Source organism: Battus philenor, unplaced genomic scaffold (assembly GCF_028537555.1).
Source record: "Battus philenor isolate CCGP_79_NKW_IND1 unplaced genomic scaffold, ilBatPhil1.0.hap1 SCAF_6, whole genome shotgun sequence".
Classification (NCBI taxonomy): Eukaryota; Metazoa; Arthropoda; class Insecta; order Lepidoptera; family Papilionidae; genus Battus; species Battus philenor.
This window is the reverse complement of record NW_027181726.1, coordinates 15864989-15882836: the sequence shown is the minus strand read 5'-3', so window position 1 is coordinate 15882836 and position 17848 is coordinate 15864989. Positions and strand designations below refer to the sequence as shown.

Here is a 17848-nt window from a genome sequence, read left to right as displayed (position 1 = left end):
CTTGGCTGTTAACAGGCTATCCTGTAATCTTAAATCAGCGTAGCGCTGCGAGCTACTACGCCCGGTACCGCATTGTTTATCAAGTGCTCATGCACTAAATAAGTTCATAGAGCAGAGATAATCCAGGCGATCAAGGGATAATCGCACTGATGCTGTGTATATAAATTTGCGTTTGAATTTTTTATGACTTTTATTCATTTTTACATTGTTAATACATTTTAATGTTTCATTATAACATTATGCGAATATAATAAGCGAAACTGAATAGCTACTGGATACGACTAGTGTGATTGCTTAAAAATGGCGTCGTTTTAAGATTTCATCACCATCGATGATTGCAAGACGTTCATTGCTGAACATAGTCGCCCCTCTTGATGTATTCTTTTTTTAATTTTATTGCTCTGTTTTACAGCCCCTAGTAGCGCTAACACATCGAGGACAGGCACTCCTTTATTTTAAACATTTTTTTCCAGTTTATTTTCTCTTATTACACTCTTCTTCCGTTTTTCACATTATATTTAATTCTCTTTCCATTTATTTATATACGATTTATATCTCAACTCTCTTCCATTGCCAGACTTTACGTATATCAAAGTAACTTAGATTTCCTAGATCGGATTGAAACGGCCTGCGTTCGTGGTTTTTCATCGACCTTAAAAAAGTCTATCTACCTTACGGGTGAACATCTTACGTAGGGCTTGCCGATTCAAACTCTCTATTCCTCAATTCCCAGAGCTCATCTATTCCTGGTAGCCAGGATTCTACTAAATATAAACTTTACTGTGTCTATTGTTAATATTCTAATATAAATGTCATCGTCATTTTAGCTATAGGAGGTAAATTGCTGAAAATTGGCCTCTAGACTTAATAGTACCCGCAGAAAATGGCTTGCCTGATGTTAGTACAAAGAACGAAATGCAGTTTTTCAATACACTTTAACTTCCGTTACCATTTTTACATCTCTCTGCATTTCCAATTTAAAACCTTCCCAAAGGTAACTTTCATGGAGGCTTTTATCCTGCAACCGTCTATATGCTAAAAGGACGAGACCGATTAGCACAGTGCTTTAATATATTTAAAGATGAGCATGAAAATAAATACGATATTTAAAGTGTTAATAAATAAGAAACGTATGAATATATATATATATATATATATATATATATATTTATATTTATATATGTTATTAATATCTCATATAGATAAAAAAATCGATTAACAGATAATCGATAACTTTATATTTGTTTGTAAAAAAGAAACTTTTTTTTAATTGCGTTGAAACCTTTCATTTAAATATTAACTCGTATATATGCGGGTAATAAAAATGAGTTATAAAGAAGCACGTGAAGCAATTAATATGAATGTGCCTAATCAAAGAATTTTAACGGCAACATTAGCACGAGCGCTTCTCTTTCCCTCTCTATTCCTCCCCTCTGCTCCCCTCTATACCCCTCCCCCGCAGCCCGCACCGCACTCCGCATAGCGTATTCACTACAAAGCCTAGCTCAAACATACTTCTGTTTGAAACAAAGCAAGCAGCTCGCCCCCGATTTCAATGCGGTTTTAGTTAACTCGCATTTATGTATATATTTTGTTATTCAAACCTATTCACGTACGTGTATTGAGAGGAGATTCGAGTGTTAAAATTTAAATGATATTTCTGTACTTTTTTTTTTAAATCACTAAATTTTTGGTACAGTCGTGTCGATAAAACGTACATATTTTTATTAAAGCCTTTTTTGCAACTGTATCACTTGTATCCTTTTACTTGAATTGCTTATGAAAATAATATATACGCTGATAGTTTAAGTTAAACTTTAAGTTAATATACACTTGTATACTTACGCTTTTAAAACCTTTTTGCAACTGGATCACTTGTATTCTTTTAATCAGAATTTCTTATAAAAATAATATTATTTATATTATTAATAATTTATATAATAATAATTATATAATTTTATTATTATTATATATATACTGACAATTTAAGTTAAACTTTAATTTAATATACACTTATATACTTACGCTTAGAAGGGACACCCAAATCGGAGTGTCGTCAGACTTTTTTGAATTTCTGCTAAAATATAAAGTGAACAATGATAAGAAGCAATAAAATAAAGAAAATAATGAACAACAGTGATAAAATAGCTGTGATATTAGAAATGTAAATAAAGTGAGATATAGACAGTAAGAATTAAAAAAATTGTTAAACAAATGATGCAAATAATAAATATAAAAATTCTAGACCTCTGGACTGAAGGCGAAAGTAGTGAGGCGATGTATGGAACAGGAAAGAAAAACGTTGAGAAGAACGAAAGATGTATGATAAAAAAATATGTAGAAACAATGTTATGTAAATAAAGACCCTATTCTCCCATGATAGGATTTTGAACGAGAGGCCGGACCACTATAAATAAATAAAAAATCGACCGAAGTAAGCCTTTGGCTTGAATTTCCAACGAAAATCATAAAAGTGGTTGTATTTATTAATCCAGCTGATTGATGAAAATCGCAGAAAAGAATTAAATTAAAAAAAAGTAAGAAAAGGACCAATATTTAGCCACTTCCGCACATGCAGTGGTAGTCGTGCAATGAAATGCACCACCCGCCAGCCCGCTGATAAATGCGTATGCGGCAAACAATGCGAATCGCACAACCGCCACCACAAAATTACTCAACACGTGTTTGTTGTCACCCCTCCACGGGGCATCTTCAGGAGTTACGTTACACCGATTAGTGCCAAACACAGAGTCCTGAAGTCCTGAGATCTCCTGAAGTGGCTAAATATTGGTCCTTTTCTTACTTAGGATGGACTTCCACGAGGTAACGCCTGATTCCATTAAATAAATTTGAAAAACATGGTCAGAGTTTAACAGGTTGACTCTCACGTGTGTTCATAATAAAATCTCCGTTAGGTCGAATATACGTGCATATATGTGAGGAAATTTATTGTAAGTAGTTGCTGATCACAGCGATGGTAACTGTTGTTATCACCCGAACATGGGTGATGTGACCTTTTTAGAATCTTAATTGTCACTTAAATATAAGTGAAATGGCAGTCAAAGTGTTAAACGTAAGGCTCGAGATAGACCGTGATGGTGACACATCGTGAACGCTCTGTACTCTACCTGAGGGGGAGAGGAACTTAAACAAGAAGAAGAAGAAAGAGAGAGAAAAGATAGAGAAGGGAAATTTGTTAATAAATTGATTCAAATATATTAATACTATACACGGGGTGATTAAATATAGGTGTAACATTTAAACTAAAAGATTTTAGGTGTTTACATCTATTTTCAATCAACCTGAATGAAATAGGCGGCAGGTCAAATCACTTCTAGCATAACTAAGTTTGCAGGAATAGATAGTAAAGAATAAAAATTTTTATTAAGATGAAATTCGAATTTTAAAAACACTTTTTTATTTTTTTTTCGTTTTTCATTACGTACTTGTTATTAGTTTTGTAACAATTTTTGGAATAGCTGTACCATATACAAGCTTTTTCAACTTACGGAAATCATCCTGTATGCTTTAATAATCCATATGAGTTCATGTGAACGTATTTTTATTACAAGTAACACTGTAATTAGAAGAAACATGCTCTCGTAAACTCTGTTTGTTACTTAACTTTGTAACTTATCTCAATAAAATATTTATTACTCATTTCTTTATATAGCACGTGCAATGACTATAAAAAAGTATTTATATGTAAAGGGAGAGTACCTTTAATTAACATTTACTCATTTATTTATTTATTTATTTATTTAAGTCAACCAGCAGTACATATCAATGTAAATTAAATTATAAGCTACCGTATTAATAATGGTTCTGTTAGGTATTCCTTTATAGGTGATAAGACATTAAAAGAGTACCTGGCGACAAATATTGCACATCGACTTTTGGATAGAGACAATTGACTAATTTGGTTTCGTAGAGTACTATCTTTATCCCATACTATCTATGTGACGTTTATTCAGTCGTTGTATTTCGTGCGACAGAGATAACTCTCTACGAAGCCTAAATATTTTAAGTCGATTATCTCTTTTCAAAGGTCGATGTGCAATATTCATCGCCGGGTACTGTATTTACTTTAAGCAACATTCCAGGAAGATTAGACCACATAAAATAAAAAAATAATCGAACTTGAAACATCTGGCTTACGACTTTAGACACTAACAGAGCTTATTATTTGTAAATATTTTCTCTGGCGATATTCTTTGAGGCTATGTGGTTAAAACTTAAAAATGTTTCTCTTATAGATACAACGAATCATCAAATATTTAATGGAATCAGGCGTTACCTTGCGGAAGTCCATCCTAAGTAAGAAAAGGACCAATATTTAGCCACTTCCGCACATGCAGTGGTAGTCGCGCAACAAAGTGCACCGCCAGCCAGCCTCCACCGCCAGACTACTCAACACGTGCTTCACCCCTCCACAGGGCATCTTCAGGAGCTATGCCAACACCGATTAGTGCCAAACACAAAGTCATAATTATTAAGACTGAAAGAGCCCCGAAATATAACGATGGCAGGCAATTTATATATGCTAACGCTATGTTTCAAATTAGCAAATTAATTATAGAAAAATAATAAAATTGTCAGTGGACAGGCCACATAGCGTGCAAAATGCGTTCCATCGATTACTCATTACGAGTGTCATATCCAAAGAACTTGAGTATACTTTTATACTCATACGTGTATTTTAAACATATGAATATTTGCTTTCAATAAATCGTTCTCGTTATTAAAAATAACATATTAAATTCAACTTTCATGTTTAAATGTTCACGAGTAAAATTTTTTATCGTGCTATTAATTTTTAAGTTGAATATAAGTTCGTTTTAGTATAAGAATATTTATTTGACTGTATATTGGAAAGGTTTATTTTAATTTTTGTGCAACTGATGGTTGTTGGGATCGAAAGGTTTTCAAGTGGCGACCACAAGCTTGTAGAGGCAACGTAGTGAAGTCACGGAAAGTCATCGTGGCGATCTTTGAGAGAGATCTATGCCTTTATAGTAGGCTTTCATCGTCTGAAAAGAAGAATATAATTCTTATGTGTTGTGCTAAAACTAAGTAAGGTATAAAGCTTTATATTAATGCTTGAAAATACTTTTGAAGCCTTCATGCCTATTAAATATGACAAAAAACACTCAAGTAAATTATCTTTAGATCTCACACAAGTTAATATTAGTATCATTATTTTGATTTCAATCGCAGGACAAAGGCCCTTTCCATATATTTAAAATTCGACCGATTAGAAACTTACGAAGTCGTTTACAAGTCTGTGGTTTTAACTACAGAACCTTAAGGTAATTTCAATTGACCCACTGCAACTTGAAGTTCAATCTAGGGATCTTTTAGTTTTTGATTCAATCTCATAGAAAAATCAAACATAGCCCTCTCCATCATCGCCTCAAATGAGGCCCTAAATGAGAGACACGACGTTTCTAAATCAATAAGTCTTTTTCTAATATCTGATTATAATCAAAATATTATTCATAAATAAATAGGAATTGGTGTACCTGTTAGGTACGACGGCGTAGCATTCGCATCGACTAATAACTGTTCGTAGCGCTTAACATGATTGCAAATATTTCAATAGCATTGTGTTTATTTATGTCTATAATAATATCTTTTATATTATATATATAAATAGCTTGTTATTTAATATGCTTAAAAAGGTTTTGTCAAAATTTATTCGTTTAATTATCTTATTGAATAAGTACTTATTACATTTTAATCAGTGAGTGTGATCTACTTACTGTTTTAAAATGGATCGCTAGCACGAAGTTTCTCTGATATCAGAGAGTAATTGACGCAAGTTCGCCCGACTCGCTACGCCCGTAAAACTTTGATGATGCCATGAGTTTTTATCTCAATTAAAACACGCTTTTTACTGCTCGAATAACTCGCAGTCGAAACTTGCTGCGTAACGTATTAGCAAAATTACTTAGTGGAAAATTATGACAGCTATGTGAACATATTGATTTGTTATGATATCGTTAATTATACGAATAAATAACATTGGTATGTCTGTTTGTAATAATAAAATAACTGCTATTTACTACACGGATATAAAAATATATACGATACTTATAACAAAACTATATCAAATTTTAAAATTTTTGTCGATCGCTCTGTCTGTTTGTTATAGCTAATTTCTGATGGCTAATCTTTTAAATGGCCGAACTTAATAATAGTTGAGTGAAATTTTTAAATTTGACGGATCTTATACTGGCAAATATCTGGTGTAATAAGGTGTAACTAAGTCTACTTTAATTTTAGAAAAATTAAAGTCGCGTAAGTCGCGAGGCTGTCGACAATGAGCGCGATCTTATTTGAAGTTTACGTAATACATGTATTTAACATATGTAATCATATACTTATAACCGTTTAGGTGGAACAGAGAAAAAGTAATGAAGATAGGTGAAACAAGATAATATCATAAAAGACAAAAAAATGTAAAATCAAATTGAGAAGGAACATAATCACTAAGATAAGAACAGCTCATTATATATAAAAGGTTGTCAAATATCTCCCTTCCGCCTTTTTGTCTTTTGAATTTCGCGGCTATGTACAAAGCGCTACAGAGCTCGTATCTGGCAATACTATACATAATTTGAAAGGTCTTGACATAACCTACAAAACGACGCTATGCATGATTAGTTTGGATATTGCGTTCAACAGTTATAGACGTGTAAACATGGAGTTCACTAACGCCGAAATTCGCGCTATTTTAAAGTTTCACTGTAACACTTTTTATAAAGCATTGAATAAAGAGCAAAAAAGCGGAAGGGAGATATTTGACAACCTGTTATATATTACGATACAGAGGTTTTTTCTGACGGAGAATATCAGTCCTAGATCTCCCCTGATGGTCACAACTATGACTTTGTATCGGTTCGTTGACTACCAAACAACCAGTAAAGTATTAAGGTGAAAAAATACAACGAACGTAGCAACAAAATTAAAATATATTAAAAATTAAAAATATGTAGTAGGCAAAAGGCCCGGTCTTTGCACCGCAAGTCGATACTCCTCTGATGGTGATGGTAGGTATGTATACCGTGATTGGTCAGGCGATATCAGATCGGAACGAGTAGCTTCGGTAGTAAACAGATGCGTTCGTGCTGGCACGAGGCACGAGCAGATTAGGCTTTAATAATCTAATGTTTTTTTAGTAATAAAACTCGCACCTGTGAGTAAATGTCACAAGTATAATATATATTAGATCTGCTCCGCTTATAGTAAATACAAAGATGGCTTATGAAGAAGAAAGACAAGAAACTTGTTAATGTGATTAATTACTGTACGAAAGAATAAAAAAATTTTAATTTAAGTTTATACATTATTCTCGTGTCCTAAATGAAAAAATGTACACGATTTTGGTCATCGATTATAAATTTCAAAATACTTCACCATGCATACCTATAAAGACCGTATGATGTATTATTTTTAGGAAAATAATAAACTATAAAAGAAATGTAAATAATTATCGATACATACAAAATGCTTAGCATTAACTTATATCTAAACACTACTAAATATATGTTTTTTACTTATTTTGCTTAACATCTGCCATTTGGGATGCGACACGACATAAATACTGCGACGTGAATTTATTAAAATTATGATACCTCGAGAATAAACTTGGGAGATCGAGGCTTTGGTTTATAATGTCAACTCCAATTTCGGCAGGTAAAACGTCACATAGCTTGTGAACTCTACCAATGCTAGGATCCGTCTAACGCGATCAATATACTTAGCTGCGCCTAGATCGCAGGCGCATTGGAATATAAACAAAAGACTGCTAGGCAAAAACGAACCTCCATAATATTACGCTACCTAAGATGTACCGTATATAGCTGTGTTAAAATATTTACTGTATTATAAACATATAATGCTCATCATCATGTGTTGTTTGCATATTTATTTATGCATATAGAATACTAACATGCGTTACCCGGTTCTGTTCGCATTCAGTTCCACTTTCAATCTTAATTATGTGGCGGTCCACTTAGTTGGGGCATATGTAGGTATGTCGCATCTACTGTTACTCTACTATCGCTATTCGAGAACCTTTTCTCCCCAGCGGCCTTCAGTTGCACGAGCATTGTACACCGCCCATTGCCACTTAAGCCGTTCATTTGTTTTTTCGTGACGTGTTCTTTAATAACGTTCCAAATTTAAAAAAAAAACTAATCCAATGTTTTTTTTTTAATAACACAATGTCTTACTCGAAAAAAATTTCACAGGGTAAAGAGGGTATAAAATAATATACCGTTATAAAATAAGTTGTGATTATATATGGTGTAATAAATATGCATGTTTAATAATACATTTAATATAATAAAACTAATTATTTTGTTAGAGTAAAACTTTTTACAAACCAAAGTAACTTCAGATATACAAACAAGTTTTAAGCATTGAAATTTCCAACACATGAAATATTCCTCATACGTCGCCGGTAACTTTTGCTCGCCGGTTAAATTCCGTCGCGAGGAAATCTTTTTAAAGCGAGAGACAAACTTTTTAACTTGATTTTCTTTCTAATATTCGTAAGGGAAAAAAATAAAATCTTTAGAGAAAATTTTCTTAACAGTTTCCATCTAGAAAATTAAATAAAAACATATGCATCTATTTTAAATCACATTTATTCTATATGCTCTCGTTAAATATGATAGCAAGTTTAAATAATTTGTGATAAATGCTCATATTGTAAACGAATTTGTTAATCATAGGTTCTGTCAAAAGGCATATTACTCTAAGTTATATTTATTATAATTCTTATAATAATTTAAATTATAATATGGATCATAATGTATCACAAATATGGGAAGCTTCCTGTAATAAAAACAATTTATTTACTTATTTATATCCAGAATAAACATGTATGAATAAATATTATGTTACTTTTTTATTTTATGTTTGATAATAAGGATGCAAATATATTTAAAAAATAGTCATAAAAATTAACAAAAGTTATGAATCTGTTATGAGTTATATTCGGAGATCAGGCAATAGTGATATAAATGCAATAGTTAGTGATTTGCTGCTTCGCTTAGACTAAATTTGATCACGTCGACCATATTCCTTAAAAACTTCTTAACATAATAAAAACTGAGGCCTTTACAAAATGGGGAAGCGGGAAATGTCCCGTTTTCAATATCAAATTCGTCCCTTTTTATCTTCTTACCGAATTTAAATGGCAGAGCGGAGAACTTGCTGCCTCCCGGAGTGAAACAATAAAAGCATTTTATATCTTTATTGAGAACGAACGGAAAAAAATGTTGGAAAATCTGTTTAAGAAAATACTGCAGACGCGGTGCGTATTTGGTTCAATGCTTGATTAATTGTCTCAATACTGTATCGATATGTACGATATAAATTATAATCCTTCACAGCTAAGTGTTCGAGCCGTCCACTGTGAGTGATAGCAGATATTTCATGAAGGATACCATGATTAAAAATGCTCTAAAATGCGGAGGCCCGTAGAAATAATTGGCAAAATAATTGTAATAAGGTTGCGGTACAGTACATGTCCAAAGATGCTCATCATCCACGAGGCTCAGGGAGTAAAAAAAAAAAGCGGTTATCGCTGTCCGTTGAAAAAACATACACCCTATCATGCGGTGGTAGCAATATCACGTCACACGAACTCGGGCGTGTAATGCACGAACGAGACTCAAATGCGATCGCAGCGTTCGTCAATGTGACGAATACGGCAACCGTACAGATATTGGCGCACAACCTGAGGATGACAATATGGAGTAGTAAGTGGTCGAATGAGACGTAATTTTAAAAATTGGTCATTGATAGGTCGTCGTTAAAATAGTTTAAGAGACTTAGTACACATGCAAAAACGTAAGCGAAAAAACATCGGAAATATTAAACAAAAACAAAAGCACGGAGGGTAAAGTCTGTAGAAAATAGATGCTAATAATTAAAAAAAATCTAATATATCATAAAATAAAACAAACGGTGTCACGGGAAAAATTTAAAGTAGCAATGCTATTGGGCTACCATTTGCATTGGAGGCACTAGAGCTCTTAGGTAGGAGATCTCAGAGCACGAGTGCACATAATTTGTTAAAGATTAAAGATAAAATTAACTTATCCAACAGCAGAACTTTTAACAGCACTCCTATTGATAATCAACTTATCTATTTTTTAATCTGTTTAATTTTGACTCTGCCTTGCTTCACAAAATGTTATAGTTTGTTCTAGTTATAGCAATATAAAATTATTATACAATTGTAGTGATTTTAACTAATTTTATAAAACTTGAAAAAATATTAAACTTAGTTGTGTGATCACTGTTTTTGAAAAAAACCTTGCGTTAATATGCAATAAGTCGTGTTATTTTAGTGAATGTACTAAAAATACAACGTAGAACGGATATTGTCTTGTTTACAAAAATCACAGAGATCTCACAAAAGAACTCCCATCTTTCTCCCGGTTGTTCCAAAGCGAGTCAATAAGCTGCCATTGCGTAGGCCAATAAGGGAATTGTAAGAAATTGTTATTGTAAAAGACTTGGGGCGCTTATAAAAGCGACGTTAAGAGACGCTGAACACAGATTTACATATGTATGATTTTTTGTTATATAACTTGTCTATTATTTTATTCAAAAAAACCTTTTTATTTGAGAAAGCTAAATATTTTGCTGCAATAGATATACGTCTATGCAACGTACCTACTTTGTTCCCTGATGTACAGGTTGATTGGTTATATCTTAACCCTTTAAAAAAGGATTTATGTTTCACTTGCTATCAATATATACTACTATATAGTATATATTAAAATTAGTTATTGATTAATATAATACTATATGTTGGCTAAATCTATAAAGGATATTTATGATAAAGTGTATTATGTATAAGTATGTGTTGTTAAACTTCTAAAAGATGTATTGTTGTGGAATTTCTTTCTGGTTCTTCTCCACAACTAAAGCATCTCGTGTAGCAGAATTGAGTGTATAATCAAATAGATTAAAAAATATATTAAATTTTCGATCAATAAGATTTACGTTAGTTTCAATTTTGAATATACTAATCTTATCTTTTAATTTTTTATATTTACCAGAAGTTATAGAACTGTCGGATTGTAATTGAAAAAATACAATAATATAAGATATGACAGCTAATTATATACACAGTGATCTTTTTACATAGGGTGATTGGAAATAGATGTAAATTATTTAAAGCTTTTTGCCTACAATAAGCTTTATGTTGAAGCATTTTACACTTATAAACCGATTATTATTATTATTAACCGATCTCCCTGTATTATTAATAAATTTCTCAAAAATCTACGTATTTATCAGCTTAAGTACTTTACAAGGTAAAACCAGTAAGTTACCGTAATCATATTAAATCTAAAGCTTTGTTTTCTTTGTAGTTAAATAAGGATACAGAAGAATAAATATTCTAAATTTAATTTTACGTAAAACATTTTAAATTCTTTAATTAACGGAAAGGCTGGAAATATAAGGTTTGTTTGTATAAAAGTACATTAATAATTTCAGTTATTATATAATACATAGTGATAGATATAAGTTTTCAGGTATTTTTTACTATATGTAAATTGCTACGAATGTACTACGGATTTACTACGGCAATGCTACGATCGTGCGAATTCGGTGCTACGTGAAATGTCTTATAAATTAATTTATCAACGGCCACTAATAATTCCGTAGACCCCATTAAACTTTTCCATTTAAGCGCAACGGCCTCATATTCAAGTATTCCACTTTACGACCTCTGTTTCGATTTCTCCAGCGGAAACTTCCCTTGTTATTCCCGAACTCGCCAAGTCAACGAACAAGCGGTAAAAAAGACCAGATAATCAGCGTTATTAGCAAAGTTCTGCCTTTTGTTACGTTGTAATTGCAGTCGTTCGCCGTTTACTACGATCCTGCAGCGAAACCAATTAAATTAGTCGCGAAAAAGTAGAAAAATTTGTAATCGGGTACGTGTTAAAAGTACAAGATTTGTTATTATAGCTTTTGCAAGTTAAAACGATTTCATTCAATGCGATTAAAAGATAGTTATATTTCGCTATTATATATTAATATTTTAAGAACATATTATATTTAAGAGCATAAGATATTCATTATAATTAAGTAAAGATAACCGTTATCATAATTAAATAATAAACAAAATGAAGAAATAAAATAAATAGACATTATCATAACCAACGTGACATCATCTACTGCTGAACAAAGCCTTTCTATATGGTTTTGCAATGAAACCGGTTGAACAGGTTACGCGGTTCGCCCTACTTATCTACGTTTTATAAAAGGCCAAAGAGGCTGTAATCCGATAAAAACTTTACATATTAATTAATATAAAAAATTGTAGAACCTTGATATCCAATCGAATCTTTGACTTACAAAATAAATATTGACTTAAGACTTAAATTAATAGGTAGATATATATATATATATATATATATATATATATATATATACGGTATATGTGTACATATTTATATGTGTATATATACACATTTGTGCAGACCTGTAAATCCAAAATTTACTCTTTCATTGGCTGTTAGCCGGAACAAAGTTTTGTTAATTTAAAAGCCTAATTTATAAATATATGTATAAACATATTGTCAATATATGCTACAGAAGAGATTTGTTCTTGCAATATTTGAGCTAAAGATTCTCTATGAAAAAAAAAACCTTACGGTTTTAATATATGCTCTGGTGTAATAAAAATTAATTTGTAATAATAAATTTAATTAATTGCATGAAAATAATAATACAAATTTTCATGCAATTATTTAAAAAGAAATATTCAAAAATTCGTGTTAAAAATCTGCTAATGATATATATATATATATATATATCTAGAAGAAACAATCATGTTTTTTTTTAATTTCACTATAATCGTGTATAGGATGGCTGGTTATAGCTATAAAATTTATGAAGAGGCGAGTATGAGACTGATTTAGTGTCAATTTTTGTTTGGCACACGCTTTTTATCAATCATAGGTTTCAGTAAAAATAAATATAATCATAATATTACAAGAAAAAAGTTTTTAAAAATCTGATTAAAAATAATAATAAAGTTTTATTGCTTTCCATAAAATTAATAATTTTTATTAAATTTGTGTAGACCTCTCATGGTAAAAGCCTTCTCCAAAGCTATTCTATTCTATATCTTAAGCAACAAGTAACCACCCATGAGCTGCTGTAATTGTACAGTGCAGTCTGATTGATTGATATTAAAATGAATATACGAGTATGTTTATCATCTGTCCTAGCATATAAATAATACATAGGCCTGTCACATCCTCTTCTTCTTCCTTCCCTTTTCCTTATACTTAGGGTCGGATCTCCTTATCAATTTGCACCAGGCCACTCTATCCTGTGTTGTCTCTGCATCAAGTTGAAGAGTTTCCAGTTTCTTTACGAAATTAGACCACCACGTAGCTTTTGGACAACCTCTCCCTCTTGGAAATTCTGGGAGGCTTAAGGCAGTTTTTACCACGTGGTCATCTGGTTTTCGTTAAATCTGGCCATACCATCGCAACCTATTTTCCAGTAATTTGCTGGGGATCGGAGCTACCTCAAACGAACCTCTGGTATATTCGTTCCATATTTTGTCTATTTACATACTAAAATAAAAAAATAAATTATGTTACATATTTCAGAGAGAATACTTTCTACAATGTAATTGTAAATAATTGTATAAGGTTTTTGCTGACAAAGTTTATATTGGTAAAGCTTTACATCGATCACTTTGCATAACACGTGATAACCTGCAACTCCTTCATTTATCTTACAATAATACCAAAATCCATAGATCAATTTAATTAAAACCTAACATCTGAAGCAGACGTTGTCTGGATCCAGAACCAATTTCATTAGCATCCACACTTTAGAAGACCGACATACCACCCAGGACTAACTCTCAACGCCCGTCTAATATTTGTGTTGGCGATGGGATTTGTGCGAGCGACTGTACAAACTCTAGACTATTCGCGTCTAGTCGAAATGTAAAACAAATATTGAGGTGAAATTATTACAGTTAGTTGAGTGCTTGATCCGTTCTAGTTAAAAAGTTTCTTTAGTTAAATTGTTACTCATACTGTCAACTCTTATGCAAAACGCAAGTAATAAACATAACAAATATTTTCCTCTTACCAATCGCAATATAAGAATTTTTTTTTGATTTTGGCATTATTATTATCTTAAAGCCGTCGATTGGCGCTGGATATGGATGTCATACAACGGGTCCCACTTTTTTACCTCGTTTTTAAGGTCACTCGTTATTATATGTAAGTACTCGAAGATCACCCACGCCTCGTGAAATTTCGGAGCAGTATCACTTCCGATGGCTTGGAAAAATTCTCTCATCACCGAAGTAGTCATGCCTTCCATATATACATGCTGGGGGTCACCATTTTCGAGCATCACTCTTTGTGAAATAATATAAACTCCTTTCTGTGTACAAATGTTATTTATTTTTAATTTTTGTTGCATAACAATCTGTCATTTCTTTTTCTTTCCGGTTGTCACATCGGTTGTCACACTAACTTAACTAAATGTTGCCACTGTAACCTCTTATTCAGTTTACCAATTTACTCTTAAAGGTCTTACGTCTTTGTCCAACTGGTCCGCCCACTCATTCCACTCCGTCCCCACGTGCACTTTTACCCATATAACCTTACGTGAAATTTTAAAAAAGAACACCAGTACGTAACACTGCAGGGCATATTCAATTATATCAACGAACCGTATAGATCAACAGAAGCCTTATTAAGGTTATTTTAACGGGGTCCATAGCTGTGAATTTATTTCGTGTATCACGCAGGTTATATATACTTGTCGTTGTCTTAAAAGAGGTCCAGATACTAGTCATTATTTCTTGGGTTCACCATGAAAGGTCCAGATAGAAGCCGAGTATAATGCATGGGGCTAAAGACTCGCTTAGTAGGTTTAAAATGTCTTTTTGCACTGCATTAGCGCTCACGTTAGACGATCAGACTTTCCTTCCACTTAATGAAATTTTTAATAATCTTATTTATTTATTCCAACGTCCTTCACAGCTGAAAAGCTGTAAATTATTAAAACTACACCAATTACGAAGTACATATGATTTACAATTAAAAAAGTACGTAGTAAAGACAAAACATAAAAAAAAAACTGAACAGACGATAATGTATTACATGAACAAACATACTCCATGCACAATGAATGTGTAGTGTGTGTGGAGTATGTGTAAGGTGTATTTTTGTTGAATGATCCTATCATAATGTAGATTCTATCTATTTCATTTTTCACTGTTCTCGGTGTCGTTTGATTCTCTGCTATAAATTGATACAATCGTCTGTTTCGTGAAAAGATGAAATCGGAGCGGCCCACTCGATTAAACACCCCTGCGGACTATTCGCTCAGGTGTAAACAATTCAGACAGCTCCAATTGTATAAACGCGAAGAGGAATTGAAAATTCCTTTAAAAACTCCGTTACGTATCCACGTTTTGTTTTCAACTTCACCTACTCGTTTTTTATGTTACCGAGTACTATACTTACACACCTTATATTAGATACACTTAGCTAAATAATATTTGCATATCTAACTTAGTCAAGACTCAAACGTTTTGGCGATTCAACTGACAATCTTCTATCATTCTGTTTCATTGATGCTTTTTTATTCTAACATATATACTATTCTTTTACACTTAATAATTATTACTTACTTTACTATTGTATACAAATTATTACAACCAATGTCAAACAACTACATGATTTTCAATCAAGCGAAAAAATTCTATATCGTTATAGGCTTAATAGCAATAATGAAGTGAATATAGAATATAGGATATAGGAACTCATTTGTTGTAAATTATTGTATTAATTATCTGTCTAAAATCGAAGGTTCCAGAAATTATACATAACGTTAAAAATATATAGTGATAGAAAACGTTTTCAGAGTGAGCAATACCAAACTTTAACAACGCTTTTTGCAATATATTTTTATTATATCATTTTGTACTGTCGTATTAATAAAAAAATTATGTAACATATTTCAGAGTGATCATTTTGTACAGGCTGATTGCATTGGTTTAAAAGATTTGAAGCTTTTTATAAATGATCTTTATATCTTTTAAACTAAGATAAGAATAACAATAGAAGTTTTCTTCGTAGCTGAGAGCAAAGCTGATTCTCCTAAAACGATTTTTGGGCACCTTCCTTTATTTGCTACGAATCTTGTGTTAGCGCGGTCGATACTGAGCGGTCGTTGACGGTTGACGTCGTTACATGAAGACGAATATTAATATAGATAGTCCAGCCACTCAGACAGGCAATCTAACAAGTGAGCATATAAACATTGACCTAGTACTCAAACGGTTCTATCTCAAAGCAATACATACCAAGATGCTATATAACACTGCTACCATATAAACAATCTAACATATTCTCTTTATAAATCGTAGTAGACTTGTTTCTCGACACGTGTTTCTCAGAGAGATAATGAGATATAATTCATTAAACTGTCATCTTACAAGTCGATGAAAGCTAGATATTATGTTTTTTATATTTTTTTATATTTGACTAACGCAAATCTCCTAAAAGACTAATTTTTTAATATTTTAAATCACTAATATGCCTATTTATTTACATAAGTTTATGAAATATTTCACACAATATTTGTTCATACCAAAAATAAATTGATACTCATAAATCACATTTGTTTATACAGGGTAATTGGTTATATAAAAAGGTTTTGAAAGGGAGTATGCTCATTTGCAGTCAACAGAGTACGGAGAAAAAATCTATAAATTTTAAACAGCATATTGCTGTAGTACCTTTGATATCGTAAGAAAAATGTTTTCAAGATTTAAATTACTTAGTAAAAATTAATTATTGCTTAGTCTTAATCTTGTTAAACCAAAAACATATCGGCCTGTCACATTTTGATATAAAAAGATTTCTGAGTTGTCACTTTGTATAGGGTAGTTGGAAACAGATGTATAAACTTAATCTAATTACAGCTTAAGCAAAATAATTATTGATTATGGACTCTTTTCTGATCAAAATGCGTTAATGTGATTATATAATAAAATAAAAAGGTTCAGGTTTTCTTCTAATGTTTATTGAATAATGTTCACTGTTTATTCACTGAAAATTGTACATAGGAAAAATTAATGTGAATTACGAGTAATTAAGAAAGTAATCAGTACTTGTTGCTATATATGTATATGGTTTTTAATGTTCACGTAAGAAAGGAGACAATATTTACAGTAAGTTGTTCTATTACAGGTGAGGGGGAGCGCGGGGGCGAGCGGCGTCGCGGCGCGGGCGGAGCGGTGTCGCGCGGCATGCGGCGTCGCCCGCTTCTGCCGCTGCTGCTGCTGGCGCTGCTACGCGCGCGCGGCCTGCTCGCCGCGTCCGGAGGTACCACCACCACTATACTAAATATAAACATTTCTGCGGTAAAATTTGGTGCTACGAGTAAATGCTACGACTGCTACGAGGTGTACTACGAGATATGCTACGACTGTGCTACGAACGCTTCGAAAGGTGCTACGAAACATCTACTGAAATTATTTGCGATCGACTACAGTGTTATAGCCTCGTATTATATTAACGGTCTCTGTCATCAATTCTCAAGATTATTATTTACCAACCAAAATGTTGCTCTGTGTTACTCGAATCAATAATACATTTACAATACAGGAACGAATAATACAACAATAAAAGAAACAGTTCCAAGTATTATCCAAAAATAGGCCGTAACCAATATTGGACAACGCAACAAAGGACCGTTGAAAATTTCCCATCAATCAATCACAATAAATCTAACAACGTTTCCTCTACGCCACAGTCTAAAT

At 32.3% G+C, this 17848-nt stretch overlaps 1 protein-coding gene across 1 annotated transcript in view; it reads left to right on the top strand.

Moving 5' to 3' along the window:
* mmd (mind-meld) overlaps positions 1–17848 on the top strand; it is a 514304-nt gene that overhangs the window by 36374 nt on the left and 460082 nt on the right. Inside the window, exon 2 of the mRNA XM_068773325.1 lies at positions 17277–17411. Coding sequence (XP_068629426.1) covers positions 17336–17411 — 76 coding nt within the window. The 5' untranslated portion in view covers positions 17277–17335. The remainder of the gene's footprint in view (positions 1–17276; positions 17412–17848) is intronic.